The 17,899-nt window shown below is 39.8% G+C and overlaps 1 protein-coding gene across 10 annotated transcripts in view; it reads right to left on the reverse strand.

The window, feature by feature from the left end:
- KIF1B (kinesin family member 1B) overlaps positions 1–17,899 on the reverse strand; it is a 204,491-nt gene that overhangs the window by 174,225 nt on the left and 12,367 nt on the right. For 9 of the 10 annotated variants that reach the window (XM_069079402.1, XM_069079404.1, XM_069079405.1 and 6 more), the window contains exon 2: positions 4,988–5,166. In XM_069079402.1, coding sequence (XP_068935503.1) covers positions 4,988–5,093 — 106 coding nt within the window. In that variant the 5' untranslated portion in view covers positions 5,094–5,166. Of the gene's footprint in view, positions 1–4,987; positions 5,167–15,756; positions 16,013–17,899 lie in introns of those variants that run through there. The other variant, XM_069079403.1, reaches the window with a different exon arrangement.

The following is a 17,899-nucleotide window of genomic DNA, read 5'->3' on the forward strand; positions in this document are numbered from 1 at the left end:
TAAAGAAATCACTAAGTCAGTCAACTAATATTTATTTAGTTAGTGCCAGTGCCTACTATATGCTAAGGCACCGTGGAAAGCACTTCAGATACAAAGCAAAACAAAACAAAACAAAAAACCAGTCCTTGGTCTCAAGGTGCTCACAGTCTAATGGAGAAGGCAATATACAAACAACTCTGTGCAAACAAGATATATACAGAATAAATGTGGCGGTAGTCTAAGAGGTTAAGAATACATACCTGGGAAAAGTTTCTTATAGAAAGTAGAACACTAGCTGAGACTCAAAGAAAGCTAGGATGAGAAAGATGAAGAGGCAAAGAATTCAAAGCCTGGGGAATGGCCAGTAAAAATCCTCAGAGTGAGGAGATGGGAGTGTCAAGTTGGAGGAACAACAAGGAGGCCAATATCACTAGATCCCAGAGTAAGAAGACTAGAAAGGCCAGAAGGGGTCAGAATATGAAGGATCTTTTTTTTTTTTTTTGCTTTTTGGAGCAGGGAAGGTAGGGCAATTGGAGCTAAGTGATTTGCTCAAGGTCACACAGCTAGGTTTTGTGTTAAGTGTCTGAAGCCATATTTGAACTCAGGTCCCCTAACTCCAGGGCCGGTGCTCTATTCACTGTGTCACCTAGCCGCCCCTATATGAAGGATCTTAAAAGCCAAATAAAGGATTTTATAGTTGATTCTGGATCTAATAGGAAAGCACTAGAATTTATTCAATAAAATATTGGGTGACATGGTCAGACCTATATTTTAGGAAGCTCAATTTGACAGCTGACTAGAAAGGGGAGAGACCTGAGGCTGGGAGGCATGCACCAACATGCATGAGATAATAAAGGTCTATATCAGGAGGGTGGCAGTGCAAGAGTAGAGAAGGAGGCATATACAAGAGGTTACCAAGGTGCATATGAGAGGACCTGACAACTGACTAGGTATGAAGTTGAGAGTGACTGAGGAATCAGTCAGGTCCAGAATATTCTGGATCAACAAGATCCAGAAGAGTCAATCAGTCACTTATTAAGCATTTTTAAGTGCCTAATATGTGCCAGACACTATGCTAAGTACAAGATAATCCCAGCCCACAAGGAGCTCAGTTTAATAGGGGAGTCAACAAGCAAACAAATATGTACAAACAAGTCAGTAACAAGATAAAAGAGGAAATAATTAAAAGAGGGAAAGGCATTAAAATGAAGAGGGAAATGGAAAAGGCTTCTGTAGATGGGATTTTAGTTAGGACCTAAAGGAAACCAGGAATAGCAGTAGGCAGAGATGAGGAGGAAGAAGAGTATCACAGGTATGGGGAACAGCCCCGGATATGGAATACTTTGTTCTCAGAACAGTAAGAAGGCCAGGGGTCACTGGATCAAAAAGAAGTGTGGGGGGAGGGGAGAAGCGTTATCAAGGATGAAACCTAAGGAGCAAGACAGAGTGACTTGGGAGGACAATGGAAGTGAGAAAGAGGGGAGAGTTTTAGGATAAATATGATGACATTTTGGATTTAAGATATCTACCAGATGGCTAGTTCTAAATATTCAACAGGTAGTTAGAGATGTTCAGTAAAGGAAGTGGAACTTTCTTTAACTAGTGACATCCTTCTGTTTTACAGATAAATTTCATTGAGTTGTGGGTTTGCTTTCTTGTTTTTTAAGAGAAGGAAGATTAAAGATGGTGACACTCTACTATTCTTATTGTTACTGGACACTTGCCAACTGACCCAGAGCAAGTAGTAATTCGTTCCTAAACATGGAAAAGGTACTAACTTTTAGCATTTCATTTCATTGGACTTCTTTGTAGAAAACAAACCAAAACAAAAAAATCAATCAAGTATTCATTAAGTGTTGGGATACAAAGAAAAATGAAAAAACAAAAACAAAAAACAATTCCTGCCCTTGAGAAGCTTAAATCCTAATTGGGAAGGGGAGATCAGAAAAGCTTCCTGGAGATGGTATTTACTAACTCTTAAAGGAAGCCAGGGATTCTAAGAGGTAGGGCATTCCAGGGACAGGGGATACCAAGAGCAAAGGCCCAGAGAGGTAAGCAGGGTAGGATGATAGGACCATAGAAGATGGAAGCAAGTGATGTGGAAAGATCCAAAGGGGCTAGGCTGAGAGTTTCAATGATAAACCAAGAATTTCCTGTTTGACCCTAGAGGCAATGGGAAGCCAGCAGAGTTTAATGTGGGTTAGGGTGGGGTGAGGTGGTCAGATCTGCATTTCCAGCATTTACGGAGAGGACAGGTGGGACGGCAGAGAACTTGAGGCAGGGAACCCAATGGGAAGACTATTGTGGTGGTCCAAGAGAGGAGTCTTGAATCAAGGCAGCAGCCCTGTGAGTGGAGCAAAGGTAATTCAGGTGAGAGGAAGTAAAGAATTTTGGAGAAAGTCATTTCAGCTGAATGAGCAGACTGTATAGCTAAGAACAGAGTGAGAGAAGATGAAGTGGAAGCACCCATTGTAAATGGCCTTCTCAAGGAGTTTGGCCACAAAAAGGAGGAGAGATATGGGACAATAGTTGACAGAGATGAATGAATGGAGTTTTTTTGAGGATGGGGGAGACATGGGCATGTTTGTAGGCCATAGGGAAGCAGCCAGGAGGGACAGATTACAGGTAAATGAGAGTGGGGATGATAAAAAGGCAATCTATTGGAGAAGATGGGATGAAATGAGATCACTTGTCCATGTAGAGGAGTTAGCCTTGGCAAGGAGAAGGGTCACCTTTTGATGTGAGGCAAGGGTGAAGAAAAAGATAATGACAGAAGACATCTGTGTGATATGAAATGAGGAAGAGGAGGAAAAAAGGGCACTCATAGGGGATGGTCTCAATTTTTTCAGTAAAATATGAAGGTCAACTGAGAAAGTACAGGGAGGTGCAAACATGTGAGATCTGAGGAAGAATGAAGAGATAGAAATTGAAGATGACTCCAAAGTTCTGAACTTGAATGAATGGGAGAATGGTGGTGGTCTAGATAGTAACAAGCAAGTCACAAGTTGGATAGCTTTCGGAGGAAAGATGAGTTCTGTTTTGGACATGTTAATTTTGATATATTTATTGCAATCTAGTTTGAAATCTAAAATGGGTACCTAGTGACATTTGAACTAAGGCTGCGTAAAGAGGAAAAGCTTCTACCCAGCATTAAGTGAATATGTGGGGGTGGATAAAATCGCCAAATGAGAGCCAGAGAAAAGAAGGCATGGACAGACATGGGGGGGGGGGGGTCGGAGGGGGGGGAGAGGCTGCATCTATACTTAAGTGGAGGAAACCTGAATGAAGATCCAGCAAATAAGACTTTGTCATCTTTGGTTAAACAGGTAGGAACAGAACCAAGGGAGAGCAGATTCATAAAAACCCAAAGAAAACTATATGAGACAGTGATCAGCAATATCAAATGCAGTCCAGAGATCAAGAAGGTTAGGATTAAGAATAGGCCATTAGATTAACAATTAGGAGATCAATGGAAACATTGCAGAGAAAAGTTTCAGTGGGTGATGAAGTCATAGCTGACTTTGGAAGGTTGGAGAACGAGGAGGGGAAGTAGAGGCACAGAGTATAGATGACTTTTTCAAGGACTTTAGGAGAGAAGAAGAAGATATATACTAGAACAGTGGTTGAAAAACTCAAACAGAAAGGGGTGGGGGATATTAACTATAAATAAGGATCCCTATAGGCAGCATATTGACTTAGAAAGCCAAATAGTAATATTTTCTATGTAAGAGCAGCTACGTGGTACAGTGGACAGACTGCGAGGACTGGAGTCAGGAAGTGTCACCTTCCTGAGTTCAAATCTAGCCTCAGACACTTACTAGCTGTGTGATCCAGAGCAAGTCACTTCACCCTGTCTGCCTCAGTTTCCTCATCTGTAAAATGAGTTGGAGAAGGAAATGGACAATTGCTCCAGTATCTCTGCCAAGAAAACCCCAACTGGGATCAGGAACAGTCAGACATGACTGAAAAATGACTGAACAACAACAATGATCTGTTGTATTTTTATTTTCTTAAATATTTCTTTATTACATTTTAATCTGCTGACCAGGGATGCCTGCTGGCCACATGTTTAACACTTCTGTACCAAATGATAATTAGCAAGAAATGAAAGAAACTAGTGAGGATTTTTTATAGATGGGGCAGAGCAGTCTGTAGGTAACAAGTTAGGAATAAGTAGATGCGGAGAGATTGAAGAGAGAATTGGATAATTCTGGTAAAAATTTTAGAAGCTTATTACAAACAATAACTACATAACCTTTTCTCCATCAGACATCATAAAGTACTTATTTATACTTCTCTAATGAACTTATCTATCGTGTTGTTACATCATTGTCATTTGCCAGTATTAGTCTTATCTAGATGTCATTATCTCTCTGGAAACACATTCAATGCTTTTCAGAGTTTGTTGAATTGAATTGTTGAACTCACAGAGCTACCGTAAAGAAACATGCATAATTTTTAGCATTAATGTTTGAAAGCTGGTAAAACTTTTGCCAAAGTTATTTGCTATGTAGAACTACAAATGAAAAACAATTTGTACAGAGAAATCAAAATAAGTATCACAGAAGCCTCCAACGATTCAGAGTCTCTGAAATTACAGGGTGAGCTCCTCGAGGGCAAGGATTACTGTCCTTTAGTCTTTGTAACCCCAGCAGCCAGAGGAGGGTCTGGCTCAGCCACTCATTAAGTGATTGGTAAACTCATATGAATCATAGCACTCAAACGCTGTCCCTGCTTATAACTTTAGTAATCTATTAATAATCCTAGCTAGGCTAATCCAGATGGCCGTGTACTTCCCAAACTGCCTTTTCAAAATAATATAACTAAATAATCAAATAAACTTGTATTTAAACATGCTGCAGGGAGTCTCTTTGTCCCTTACTGGATAATTCAAAAGACTGTTCAAAGTGAGAGAATAGTACTTATTCTAGGAAGACTAAAGGGAATGGATGCAAAAGTATAGAGAAGATATATTTTGTATAATTACAAAATAGAATGTTGCACTTACTGGTGGAGTTGCCTTGCATCTGAATGATACATTTGGATTCTTTGCTGGTCTCCCGGGAATTGAAGGGCCTGACCCGAACAGCCACCTTCACTGAGGCTCCTGACATTCTGATGGCCTTGTTATATATGTAGTTCAAATATTGAGAAAGAAGTCTTCTTTCAAAGTTATGTTCAAATTTCCTTTAAAAAAAAATACCAACAAGTATTTAGAATTAGGGAAAGCTTTTGACAAGGCAGAAAAATTATGATTCTGCTTTAAAAAATTGTTGAAAACTTCAACACAATTTCCCCCCAAATATAATAACAGAACTTATATAAAGATTTACCATTTATAAAATGCCTTACCTATTTATCTCATTTGACCTTCAATAATCAATCAATAAACATTTATTTATTAAGTACCTACTATGTTCCAGTTACTATGCTAAGCACTGGGGATACTAAAAAAAAAAAAAGGCAAAAGACAATACCTGCCTCCAAAGAGTTTACAATATAATGGGGGAGACAATATGCAAACAAATACATACAAAGTAAGTTACATACAGAATAAATAGGAAGGAATTAACAGAGGGAAGACACTAAAATTAAGAGGGGTTAGGGAAGGCTTAACAGTAAAAGAAGGGTAATAATTTAGTTGGGAATTAAAAAAAGCCAGGGAGGTCAGTAAAAAGAGATGAGGAGAGGGAATGTTCCAGGCATGGGGACAGTCAGAGAAATGCCTGGAGCTAAGAGATCAAGTATCTTGTTTGTGGAACAGCCAGGAGGTCAATGTCACTGGGTTAAAGAGTATATGTCGGGCAATAAGTTGTAAGACGACTGGAAAAGCAGAGCGAGCTAGGTTATGAAGGGCTTTGAATGCCAAATAAAGCATTTTGTATTTGAACCTGGAGGCAACAGGGAGCCACTGGAATTTATTTAAATGGGGTGGGGGAGGCCAAGAATTGACCTGTACTTTAGGCTAATCATTTTTGGGGATGTAGTATGGACTGGAATGGGGAGAGACTTGAAGCTCTTCAGAGTAATTCAGGTATGAGGTGATGAGGACGTGCGCTAGAGTGATGGTAGTGTCAGAGGAAAGGAGGCTTACTCAAGAGATGTTGCAAAGGTGAAATCGACAGGCCTAGGCAACAGATAGTGAGGAGCCAAAAATGACATCTAGGTTGTGAGCCTGAGGATGGCGTTCCCCTGACACAAACATTAGGAGGGGAAGAAGACTTAGCAGGGAAGGTAAGAACTTCAGCATTGGACATGCTAAGCTTAACATGTCTACAGGACATCTGGTTTGAGATGTCTGAAAGGCAGGTAAAGATGCAAAATTGGAGGTTGGCAGAGAGGTCAGGGCAGGATGGGGAAGTCTGAGAATCATCAGCACAGAGATAGTAATAAAGCTGACAGGAGCTGGTAAGATCACTAAGTAGGACAGAGGGAAGAGAAGAGAACCCAGGACAGAACCTTGCAGGACACCTAGTTAGTGATCTGGAGAAGGATCATGAAAAGAGACAAAGAAGGAACAGTAGGAGAACCAGGAGAGAGGGATGCCCCAAAAAACTAGAAAGAAGAGAATATCAAGGATGACAAAGTGATCAATGGTGTAAGGCTTCAGTGAAGTCAAGGAATTGAGGACAGAGAAAAGACCATGGGATTTGACAACTAAGAGATCATTTGTAATGGGGTTGGAAATTGGATTGTAATGGGATTAAGAAGAGAGTCTGAAAAGTGAAAGGGGGGCACCTATTGTAAGATGCCTATTCAAGGAGTTTAGTTACAAAGGGCAGAAGAAATATAGGATGATAGCAGGGATGATGGAAGGGCCAAATGAGGGTTTGGGATTTTGTTTTGTTTTTTTCCCAGTATGGGCATGTCTGAAGGTGAAAGGAAATGAACCAATAGAGAAGGAAAGACTGAAGACAAGTGAAAGAGTAGGGATGGCAAAGTAGGTGATCTGTTGAAGGAGTAAGCACTAAATGGGATCACTTGAAAAAAAGAGAAAGGCTAGCCTTGGTGAGGAGTAAGGCACTTCATCATGTGAGACAGGGGTGAAGGAGGAAATAGTGGCAGAAGGCATGTAAATGAAGAAAATAAAGGAAAAGGGGAGAGGAAAGAGCTCATGGCAAAAGGCCTCAATTTTATCTGTAAAATCTGAAGCAAGGTTCTTAGCTGAAAGAGTAGGAAAAGAGGAACCATGAGAAGTCTGAAAAAAGATGAAAAGTTTTGGAAGAGCCAATCTGGAGAGTGGGATGGTGAGTTGATAATGGAGGTACACAGTAGGGTTGACTATATATATAGTAGTGAGGGCCTACTTGAGGTTACATAACACAAATTTGTAGTGTACCCACCCAGTCAGAACTGTTGCATGGTTTTCTCCATCTTCATTCAGCAGTATGTGTAGGAGCACTGGCAGTGAATAGTGAGAGTGCTCTAAGTGAGGCTTGATTGGACATAATCAACAATAAGTTAAAGGGGCTAGTAATTCACTAGAGAACAGTACAGAGTAAAATTGGTTCACTAAGGGATCAAGATTGGGAAAAGATAAGAGGGTGGTTAGTGCAGGGGAGATGGCTTAGGAGAAAATTTTAGGGTCAAGGGATAAGAGATCATGGCATGGACAAAGAGTAGGATTTTGTAAGGGAAGGCATAGAGGTGAAAAAAATCAATGGATTATGGTCAGACAAGGGGTTTCAGAATCCCTGAACATAGAGGTGAGACACTTCTAGGTGACGGCAAGATCAAGGGTACAACTATCTTTGTGTGTGGCTGAGGTGAGGAGGAAGAGGAGCTGTAATGGCAAGGAAATATGAAGATCTTCCCTGCTCCTTAATGGGCCTGACTTCAGCCCAAAGAGAAGCTTGCTTAGGGGAGGCTTGTTTTTCAGGAAGGCCCACACCTTGTTACTTTGTAAGTAGGCAGTGGGTTATGAAGATTGTGATGTTCTCTGACCCTGGAGAAGGTTATATATACTCTGATGTGAGATTTTGCTTTGGGGCTCACTTATGGGAAGAGTTATGTGATCTGGTCAGATGAGACTCTGGGCAGCCATTGAGTACCCCGGCTTTGAAAACCCAGATGTTGGTGCTTCTCTCTAGTAACTAACACTGTATGTATGTACTGGTCAGACAGCTTAAAGCCCTGTCTGTTGATCTGCTGAACTGTGTTATTTTTTCTGTATTTTTTGTCTGCTAGTAATTTGTATTTTCTGATGTTCAGGGTGCTGACTTTTCCCTCTGAACTAAGTGAAGTGTGTGTGTGTGTGTGTGTGTGTGTTTGATTAAAGTAAGATTGTTAACCCCTTTTGAGTTCTGTGCTAGCAGTCATCCTGGGTATGCTAGGGTGCTTGCTGTTATAGTAGTTCACGTTGAGTGAGTTAGCTGAAGAATTTCACAATGCCCCTGTGAGGCAGATGCTATTATTATCTGCATTATTCAGATTAAATAATTAAGGTACAGTTATTAAATAACTAAGCTCTGGGTCTGAAGTCAAGAAGGCCTGAGTACAAATCCAAACACTAGCTGTGACCTGGGGTGACTCATTTAACTTGTTTGCCTCAGTTTCCTCATCTGTAAAACAGGGATAATAACAGTACCTACCTCCCAGGGTTGTTGTAAGGATCAAATGAGTTAATTGGAAAGTGTTCAGTACAGTGCCTGACCCATAGTGAGTGGTTTATAAATTCTGGCTATTATTATTCTAGAGCTTTCTATCTGTTGATTACTTCCTATTTATTTTGTCTGTAGCTTGTTTGTACATAGCTGTTCATAATCTTCTCCATTAGACCATGAGGTCTTTGAGGGGTTGTTTTTTACCTTTCTCTGTATCCCTAGCCATTAGCACAGTGCCTGGCACATATTAGGTATTTAGCTAATGTTTACTGATTTACTCACTGCCTATTCTGGACCTGATTCTGAACATCAACATGGAAGAGAAACTTGCAGGAATAGAAATAATAGAAACACTGGAAAAGTGACAACTCAATATTGTGATTTGTGACAAAGGACAAGAAAAGCTAGTTTATTCTCACATGTACCCTAGATTTCAGAACACAGAGAAGGAATATGTGGACTCTCATGTACTGAAATTCTGCAAGAGAATAAGAGGTGGCAAGCATTAAGGAATAAAATTCTGAATAAACAAAGAGAAATAAGTCCAGTGAGGAAAAAAAGGAAAAACCAATTTGGATATATGTGGCAATCACTGACCAACTCTGATTTTTAAAAGAAATGTACAGAAGATGGCAGCAAGAAGGTGGAGCCAAGATATCAGAGCAGCAGGAAACAGTACTGGGCACTCCCCAAAACCTTCCAAAGAGACATAAAATGGACGGCCAGGTGGCTCAGCGAGTAAGAGCACCGGCTCCAGGGTCAGGATAACCTGGATCAAATCCAGACTCAGATACTCAGCACCACACCCAGAAATAACTGGCCGTGTAACCTTGAGCAAGTTACTTAACCCCGATTGCTTTATAAAAAAAAAAAAAACAGAGACACAAAATGCAACAGACCAAATCCTAAAGAAATGTTTAAAAGTCAGAGCCTAGATCAGTACAAGACAGGCCTGCAGATACTGGGGATGGGTTCTGGCCAGGAGTATGCCTGAGGAGCCCTCTGGTGCAGAGAAAGGCTTTGCACCAGGGAAACAGGAGAGAAGGGGGGTAGATTAAAGAAGGAATTAGTCCTCAGCAAAACAAATTCTAATTATGGATATACAAAAATATTTATTGCTCTTTTCTAGATGACAAAGAACTGGAATCTGACGGGGGTGTCCCTCAACTGGAAAATGCTGAACAAAATATGGTATAAAAATGTGATGGAATAGTATTGTGCTATTAAAAAATGATGAACAGGATGGTTTCAGAGAAACCTGGGAAGACCCGTATGAACTGATACAGAATGAAGTGAACAGAATCAGGAGAATAATTTATGCGGTGACAATAATACAGTAAAAATAAGCAACTGTGAAAGACTCTGGAACCAGGATTCATGTAATGACAAACTATGATTCCAGAGGACTAATGATAAAACATGCCACCCACTTCCTGATACAGAGGTGAAGAACTGAAAGTGTGTAGAATACAACATTTTTTATTCAACATGGTGAACACAGAAATCTTTTTTCTTTGACTATATGTTTGTAACAAGGGTTTATTCCTTCTTTCATTTGCAACTGGGAAAGGTAGAGGAGAGGGAGAAAAGATGAATTTTTACTGATTGAAAATAAATATGTATAATTTTTTTTTTCTTTCTGGAGGGCAGTTAGGGTTAATTGAATTGCCCAAGGTCACATGGCTAGTTTTTGTGTTAAATGTCTGAGGCCAGATTTGAACTCAGGTTGTCCTGACTCCAGGGCCGGTGCTCTATTCACTGCACCACCTAGCCGCCCCATATGTATAATTTTTTAAAAGAAGATGGAGGTAGGATGAAGTTATAAAGGATAAATCTGAAACTCCGCAGGATCTTACATGAACAATATCATAAGGGCTAAAGCACAGAATTAGCTAAAACTAAGAGGAAAGCTTAAGACAAGAAAAAAGTTGCCTGATTTTTGGTTTCTTGTTTAAGCAATAAAGAAGAGAATTTAAAAGGGGAGAGAACCACTGCTGCAGTAGAAGGGGATAACAATGACAAAAGGCAGAGAGAATGTAGAAGTGCTTTTTTTTTTTATTTAGGTTCTAATTTTTCAACCAAGGAAGATGGTCTCTGGACAGAAAGAAAATAGTTAATAAGGAGTTAAAAGCCAAGAGAAGTAAGCAGAAGAGAAAAGTGAGAGCACTTAACTGCTCTGGATGAATCCAATTCATCAGGCAGGGATGACCTACATTCCAATGCATAAAGAAAACTGGAAGATGGATGATTGAGCCACATGCAGTATGATTTAAAAGACTGAATAGAGTAAGAGAACAGGGGAAATGTTTCAGTTTTTTTTTAAATTAAATTTTATGTTTATTTTTAGTTTACATCATTCATTTCCACAAGATTTTGAGTTACAGATTTTCTCCCCATCTTTCCTCTACCCACCATCCCAAAACAGCGATCCCACTGGATACCCCTCCCTTAACCCTCTCCAACTTTTCAGTAGGGCAAGATGGATCTCTATACCCCAGTGTCTGTAAATCTTATTTCCCAGTTGCATGTAAAATAATAATAATAATAATTTTTTAAACATTTTATTTTAAAACTTTGAATTCCAGATTCTTTCCCTTCCTCCCTCATCACCTACCCTATCTGGGAAGATAAGCAATTCAATATAGGTTGTACATGTGTAGCTACGTAAAACATTTCCATAGTGGATATATTGTGAAAGACTGACTATATTTCCCTCAATCCTATCCCACCCCCTACTTGTTCTATTTTCTTCTTTGACTCTGTCCCTTTTCAAAAGTGTGTCCTTCTAACTTCCTTCACCTCCAACCTGCCCTCCCCTCCATCATCCCCCCTCTCATCCCCTTCTCCCCTACCCTCCTGTAGGGCAAGATACCCTATTTAGTGTGTGTCATTCCCTCCCTAAGCCAATTTCTAAGGCTGACCCATTCCCTTTTGCCTTCCTGTTCTTCCCCTCCATTGTAACAGTTTTCCCTTGCCTCTTCTATATGAGATAAATTACCCCCATTCTGTCTCTCCCCATCTCCTCTCATTATATTCCTCTCTCATCTCTCAATTTCACCTTTTAAGTATCATCCCTTCCTATTCAATTACGTGCCTTCTGTCTATGTATACCTGTACACATATATACATACTCATGTGTATTCATATACCAATATACCCTCCTATATAGACACATATGTATGTACACATACATATATATACATTTGTATTCCCTTCAACTATTCTCTTACTGAGAAAAGTTTCTTCCATGTAAGAATATAAATAGTTCAACTTTGATAAGTTCCTTATAATTTCTTTTCCCTGTTTACCTTCTCATGCTTCTCATGCTTCTTGTATCTGAATGTCAAATTTTCTATTCAACTTTGGTTTTTTCATCAAGAATGCTTGAAAGTCCTCTTGAATGACCATATTTTCCCCTGAAACATGATACTCAGTTTTGCTGCCTAGGTGATTCTTGGTTTTAATCCCAGCTCCTTTGACCCCCAGAATATCATATTCCAAGCCCTTTGATCCCTCAATGTAGAAGCTTCCAGGTCCTGTATTATGTGTTTCCACAATATTCAAATTGTTTCTTCTTGGCTGCTTGTAATATTTTCTCCTTGCTCTGGGAACTCTAGAATATTCCTAGGCTATAACATTATATATACTATATATATACATACATTATGTATATATATAATATATATACATATAATAATATGGCTATAATATTCCTAGGAGTTTTCTTTTTGGGATCTTTTTCAGGAGGTAATCAGTGGATTCTTTCAACCTCTATTTTGCCCTCTGGTTCTAAAACATCAAGGCAATTTTCCTTGAGAATTTCTTGAAGGATAATTTCTAGGTTCTTTTTTTGATCATAGCTTTCAGGTATTCTAATAACTTTTAAATTCTCTCCTGGATCTATTTTCTAGGTCAGTGGTTTTTCCAATGAGATATTTCACATTGTTTTATTTTTTCATTTGTTTGGATCTGTTTAATAGTATCTTGATTTCTCATAAAGTCATTAGCTTCCATCTGCTCCAATCTAATTCTAAAGGAATTATTCTCTTCAGTGAGCTTTTGAGATTCTTTTTCCATCAGGCAAATTCAGCTTTTTAAGGCATTCTTCTCCTCATTGGCTATTTGAGCCTCTTTTTGCCATTTGAGTTAGTCTGCTTTTTGAAGTGTTATTTTCTTCAGTCAGGTTGTTGACTCTCTTTTCATGATTTTCTTGCATCATTCTCATTTCTCTTCCCAATTTTTCCTCCACTTCTCTTATTTGGTTTTCAAAATCCTTCTTAAGCTTCTCTGTGGCCTGTAACCAATTCATATTTTTCTTGGAAGCTTTTGGTATAGGAGTTCTGACTTTGTTGTCTTCTTCCTGTTCCATGCTTTGATCCTTTTTGTCCCCATGATAGGAATCTAAAGTCAGATTGCGGAGCTTGCTTTGCTTCCTTTGCTTGCTCATGTTGCCACTCAATTACTTGACTTTTTGCCACAGTAGAACTCTGCTTGCAGAGAGGAGAGCTTTGTCCCAAATTGCTGGGGTTTTTGCAGCTGCCAGAGCTATTAGTTGGGTGCCCTCTCTGAAGCATCCACTGGCTCTGCCACCTGGTCACAAACCCTAGGACCTCCACCCTAGACAGCAATCCAGATCCAAGTAGGTTAAAGCAAGAGCAATTACCCCTCAGAATGGTTGCTTGTTCACCCTACAATCTGCAGGCCAGGAGCTCTGAAATAGTCACGCAGCTGCGTCCACCCCTCCTCAGCTGCTTCTCCCTCTGGGGGCAGAGGCCGGACCACGCTCCCGGACCCCCTGTTCCCAAAGTCTTCACTGACCTCTTACTTTGTCTTTGGCATTTATGGGTTGATAATTCTGGGAACCACCACAGCTGCTGGTGATCCACTCTCCTGAGGTCTGCTCCAGCCATGGCTGCTCAGGCCACCCTGAGGCTAAAACCGAGGACTCGCGCGGAGCTGGGCTCTGTTCCCAGTGTGCTGCAATGGACCTTTCCTGTCCTGGGCTCTGTTCCCAGTGTGCTGCAATGGACCTTTCCTGTCCATCTGCTGCGCTGCCTTCAGTAGATTTGTTTCTCTCTATCACTTTGTGAGTCCTGTAGCCCTACAATTTGTTTAAAGTCATTTTTATAGGTATTTGAGGTAGTTATGGGGGGGAGCACATGGAACTTTCATGCTTCTAGGCCACCATCTTGGCTCCGTCCCCATCTCAGTTTTTTAAAAGGGAAAAATGATATTCTTAAAACTCCAAGCTAATAAAAAACTTTGATTCTTGGCAAAATTTCACAACAAATTATTAAAGGGAAATGTTCTGTCAACCTTAAAGCACTACGTTAGTCAAGTCAGGAAAAACCTAGAGAGGTCAAAGTATTCAGGAGACAGTGGCCAACAACGTCTAATTCTTCAGAGAAATCACTAAGACAGAAAAGATGCTCTCAGATTCGAATGTTGGTCATTTTTGACAGAGTAGTTTCAGTTAGGCAATGAGGCCTAAAGCCAGATTCCCAGTGATAAGAGTAAATAAGTGTCTTATACAATGATAATAACTAGCATTTATATAGTACTTCAAGGTTTACAAAGTTCTATACTTACATTATCTCAACTTTATCCTCACAATCCAGTGAGATAAGTACTATTATTATCTCTGTCTTACAGATAAGGAAACTGAAGCACAGAGAGGTTAAGTGACTTGCCAATCAGAGTCACTTGCTAGTAAGTGTCTGAGATGGAATATGAACACATATATTCCTGACTCCAAATCTAGAGCTCTTGCCCAGTATTTGCATATAGTAGGAAATGAACCAATAGATGGGGAAAGATTGAAAATTAGAGAGAAATGGAGGGATAATCATGGGGGCAATCTTCCAGAGGCTACAGGAACAAGGATTAGACCTTGAAGCCAAAAAGAACCACATTTTCATCAGACTAAGTGAAAAATAGGGGTAGAATGACTTCTTAGCATGAGATATCTTCATCAGAGAATGGGGGAAACTGGTGGTAAAGAAGGTTTCAAGAGAAGGTTCAAAATGGTTATTATGGACAGTGCAATGGGTAGAAATGCTTTCTGAAATCACTATTGTCAAAGAATTCCCCACTCTTGACCACTCTGGCAAAGAACCTCCATAAATTTACCTCAGGTTGGGCTCTGGCAAAAGAAACATACAATCCCATCTCTGGAGTCATCTTCTGAACATTTTCAGCTGTACAACCTGCTAAAATTTGTGTTCTACTGGCATCAATTTTGAGAACACAGATAATCTTCATTCCACAATGAAGCATTCAAATAGGATTTTTGTGGTGTTCTGAAAGTTGGTTTAAAAAAATGCTGTATTCTATGGTCATGATAATTTTTTTTTTCCAAAATAAGACTTAAAATAAAAAACTAAGTGGAAAATGTATTCTTGGGCCCAAATAAGAAGCAAATTCAGTTCAATCTTATGTATTTGGTCCAATATGTCATTTAAAAGGAATTTACAGCTGTTTAGGGGTACACCTCTAGTGAATGTAACTATGAACCAATTCTCAATAAAGGAAACTTCCTCTACCAATGTAGGTCTATACCTCTTCTGCAAATTAAAATCTAAGAAAGCTACCTACAGCACTGAGTTGAAACAGAATCACAAATTTGGAACTGGAAGAGACCATCTAATTCAATCCTTTCGTTTTACAAATGAGAAAACTTAGGCCCAGGGAGATTAAGTAACTTGTTCAAGATCATTCAGGTAATAAGTATCAGAAGCATAATCTGAACCCAGGTCTTTTGACTCCACAGTCTGTGTACTTTCCACTATACCACATTCCCTAGTCCACCCAGCTTGTAAATGCTAGAAGAAAGACTGGAATCCAAGACTTCCAGAGTCTGAGGCTAGGTCTCTATGTCATCTTTTATATTCCTTTAATAGCTTCACTGTGTGTAAGTCTTATCTACCCAATATAAACTAATCCACATCTTATACTTTTATATCTCCCACAGTGTCTTAGATAGTTATTTTTGTAGCTTTCCAGTTTTGACAAATGGAAAGTTGATTCTCCAGTTTCTGATCTAGATACATTACATATTTATAACACTGGATCCTAATGTTAATATATCTAATTTTTTTTCTAATATATTTACCACATCATCTTCATGGAGATTATTTCACAATTAACAAATTGGATATAGCTTAAAGACACTAACCTGGCTTCTAGTCTTTATTCCATTGTCAGAGCGCTTTCTCTCTCTCTTTCTCTCTTTCTCTCTCTCTCTCTCTCTAAATGACTTTAGGCAAACTGCTTGACCTCTCCAAATTCATTTTCAAACTTGCAAAATCAGGGATAATCATAGCTATGGAGTAGAAAGGGAAGGTTTGACATAAAGAAGAAATGAGACAATGTGTAATAAAGAAGTTTTATAAATTGCAAAGTATTACACAAGTATAAGGTTGTCTTGACATTAATGTGAAGCACCTTAGGCATTCTTAATTGGGAAAAACTAATAAAGATCTACAGAGGAGTGAGACATATGAACCATCTCAACAAAAGGAAAGAAAACAAACAGCAAGTAAGTAAAATCTTTAGCTTTAAAATATTAAAGGAACGCAAATTTTTTTATCAGTTTATCATTAATACTAATTTTTTAAATTAACTGTCATATAATAAAATTACTCATCTTCAAAAATGTATTAAAAATTTATATAGGGATAAGATACCATAGAAAGAATTTATTTCTTATTTTTTCTTTGGTGATAAGATACTATAGTAAGAACTTGAAGAAGTTACTACTTATATTAGTCAGTTGAAAAGTCACAAAGTTTATCTCTCTAGACATAGTAGAAGTAAACCAGGAATTACAGACTTTAAAAAACACGCACCAAAAAAACTTTAATGACGCAAATCCCACTAAGAAACAAGAGCACCACGAGCTGCAGAAGGCAAATGGAACAAAACAGTAACCTCCGTGGAATGGTCTGTGCCACACACTGATGCACACGTAAAATTTTCCAGTGTTTCAAAGGAATGGTCAATATAACAATTGATATCACCATCTACATGCACATTTTCAGTTCAATTCACTGCTACTTTTACTAGTTTCCTGATTTTTATCATTACAAACTGTAAGAAATCAAAATGGAACACTGTTCAGATCTAATTCACTTGGTCTTCCTTTGATCATTTAGCCTCTACTATGTCCCTGATTCTGACCTTGTGGCACTTTCCTTTGGTCTCAAAAAGATGTGAACTTATCAAGTCCTTAAAACATATATGGGGGGGAGGGAGGGAGTAAGAGCCAGGATGGTGGAGAGGAGGCACAGACTGGGTGTGCGTTCCAGCTTCAGCCATCTCCAATACCTATGAAGGGATGACTCTAAACAGGTTTTGGAGCTTCAGAGCCCATAGGGGGATGGAGAGAAGCAGGTCTCCCACTGGGGACAGCCTGTCAGGCTGACAGGAGGAATCTGTCACAGCACACTGGGAGCCCAGTGCAGTCCCCAGTAAACCATGGTTCCAGCCCTGGGCCAGGCCCGACCAGTGCCCAGACAGGCCAGAGCAGACATCAGGAGAGTGAATCACCAACAGCTGTGGCAGTTTCCAGACTCCTCAACCCATAAATGCCAAAGAGAAAATAAAGGGTCAATCAGGAACTCTGTTGAAAGGGTGAAGAACAGCAGGGTCTGGCCCTAGCCCCCAGGCGAGAAGTGGTGGGAGGTGCAGCGATGCGGTATGGCTGCTTTCAGAGCTCCTGGCCTATGGATCATGGGGGGACCAGGCAACCATTCAGAGGGTAATCGCTCTTGCTTTGACTTGCCTGGATTTGGATTGCGGTCTTGGGTGGTGGTCCTGGGGTATGTAGCCAGTGAGCCAGAGCTTGTGGGGGCTATAAAGAGGGCACCCAATTAATAGCTCCGGCAACTACAAAAACCCCAGCAATTTGAGACAGGGCTGTCTCCACTCTGTAAGCCAGAGTTCTGCCATGGCAAAGAGCTCAAAAGTCAAGTAACTGGCAAGATAAGGAAGTGCAATCAGACCATACAATCCTTTTTTGGGGACAAAAAGGATCAAAGCATGGAACTGGAAGAGGACATTGCAAAGGCTTCCAAGAAAAATATGAACTGGTCACAGGCCATGGAGGAGTTCAAGAAGGATTTTGAAAATCAAGCAAGAGAAGTGGAGGAAAAATTGGGAAATGAGAATGATGCAAGAAAATTATGAAAAGGGGTGGCTAGGTGGCACAGTGAGCAAAGCACCAGCCCCGGAGTCAGGAGGACCTGAGTTCGGATCTGACCTCAAACACTTCACACACACACACACACACACACACACACACACACACACACACACAC

Source organism: Petaurus breviceps, unplaced genomic scaffold (genome assembly GCF_028583685.1).
Source record: "Petaurus breviceps papuanus isolate PSGF00001 unplaced genomic scaffold, PetGlider_PUasm1.0 91041, whole genome shotgun sequence".
NCBI lineage: Eukaryota > Metazoa > Chordata > Mammalia > Diprotodontia > Petauridae > Petaurus > Petaurus breviceps.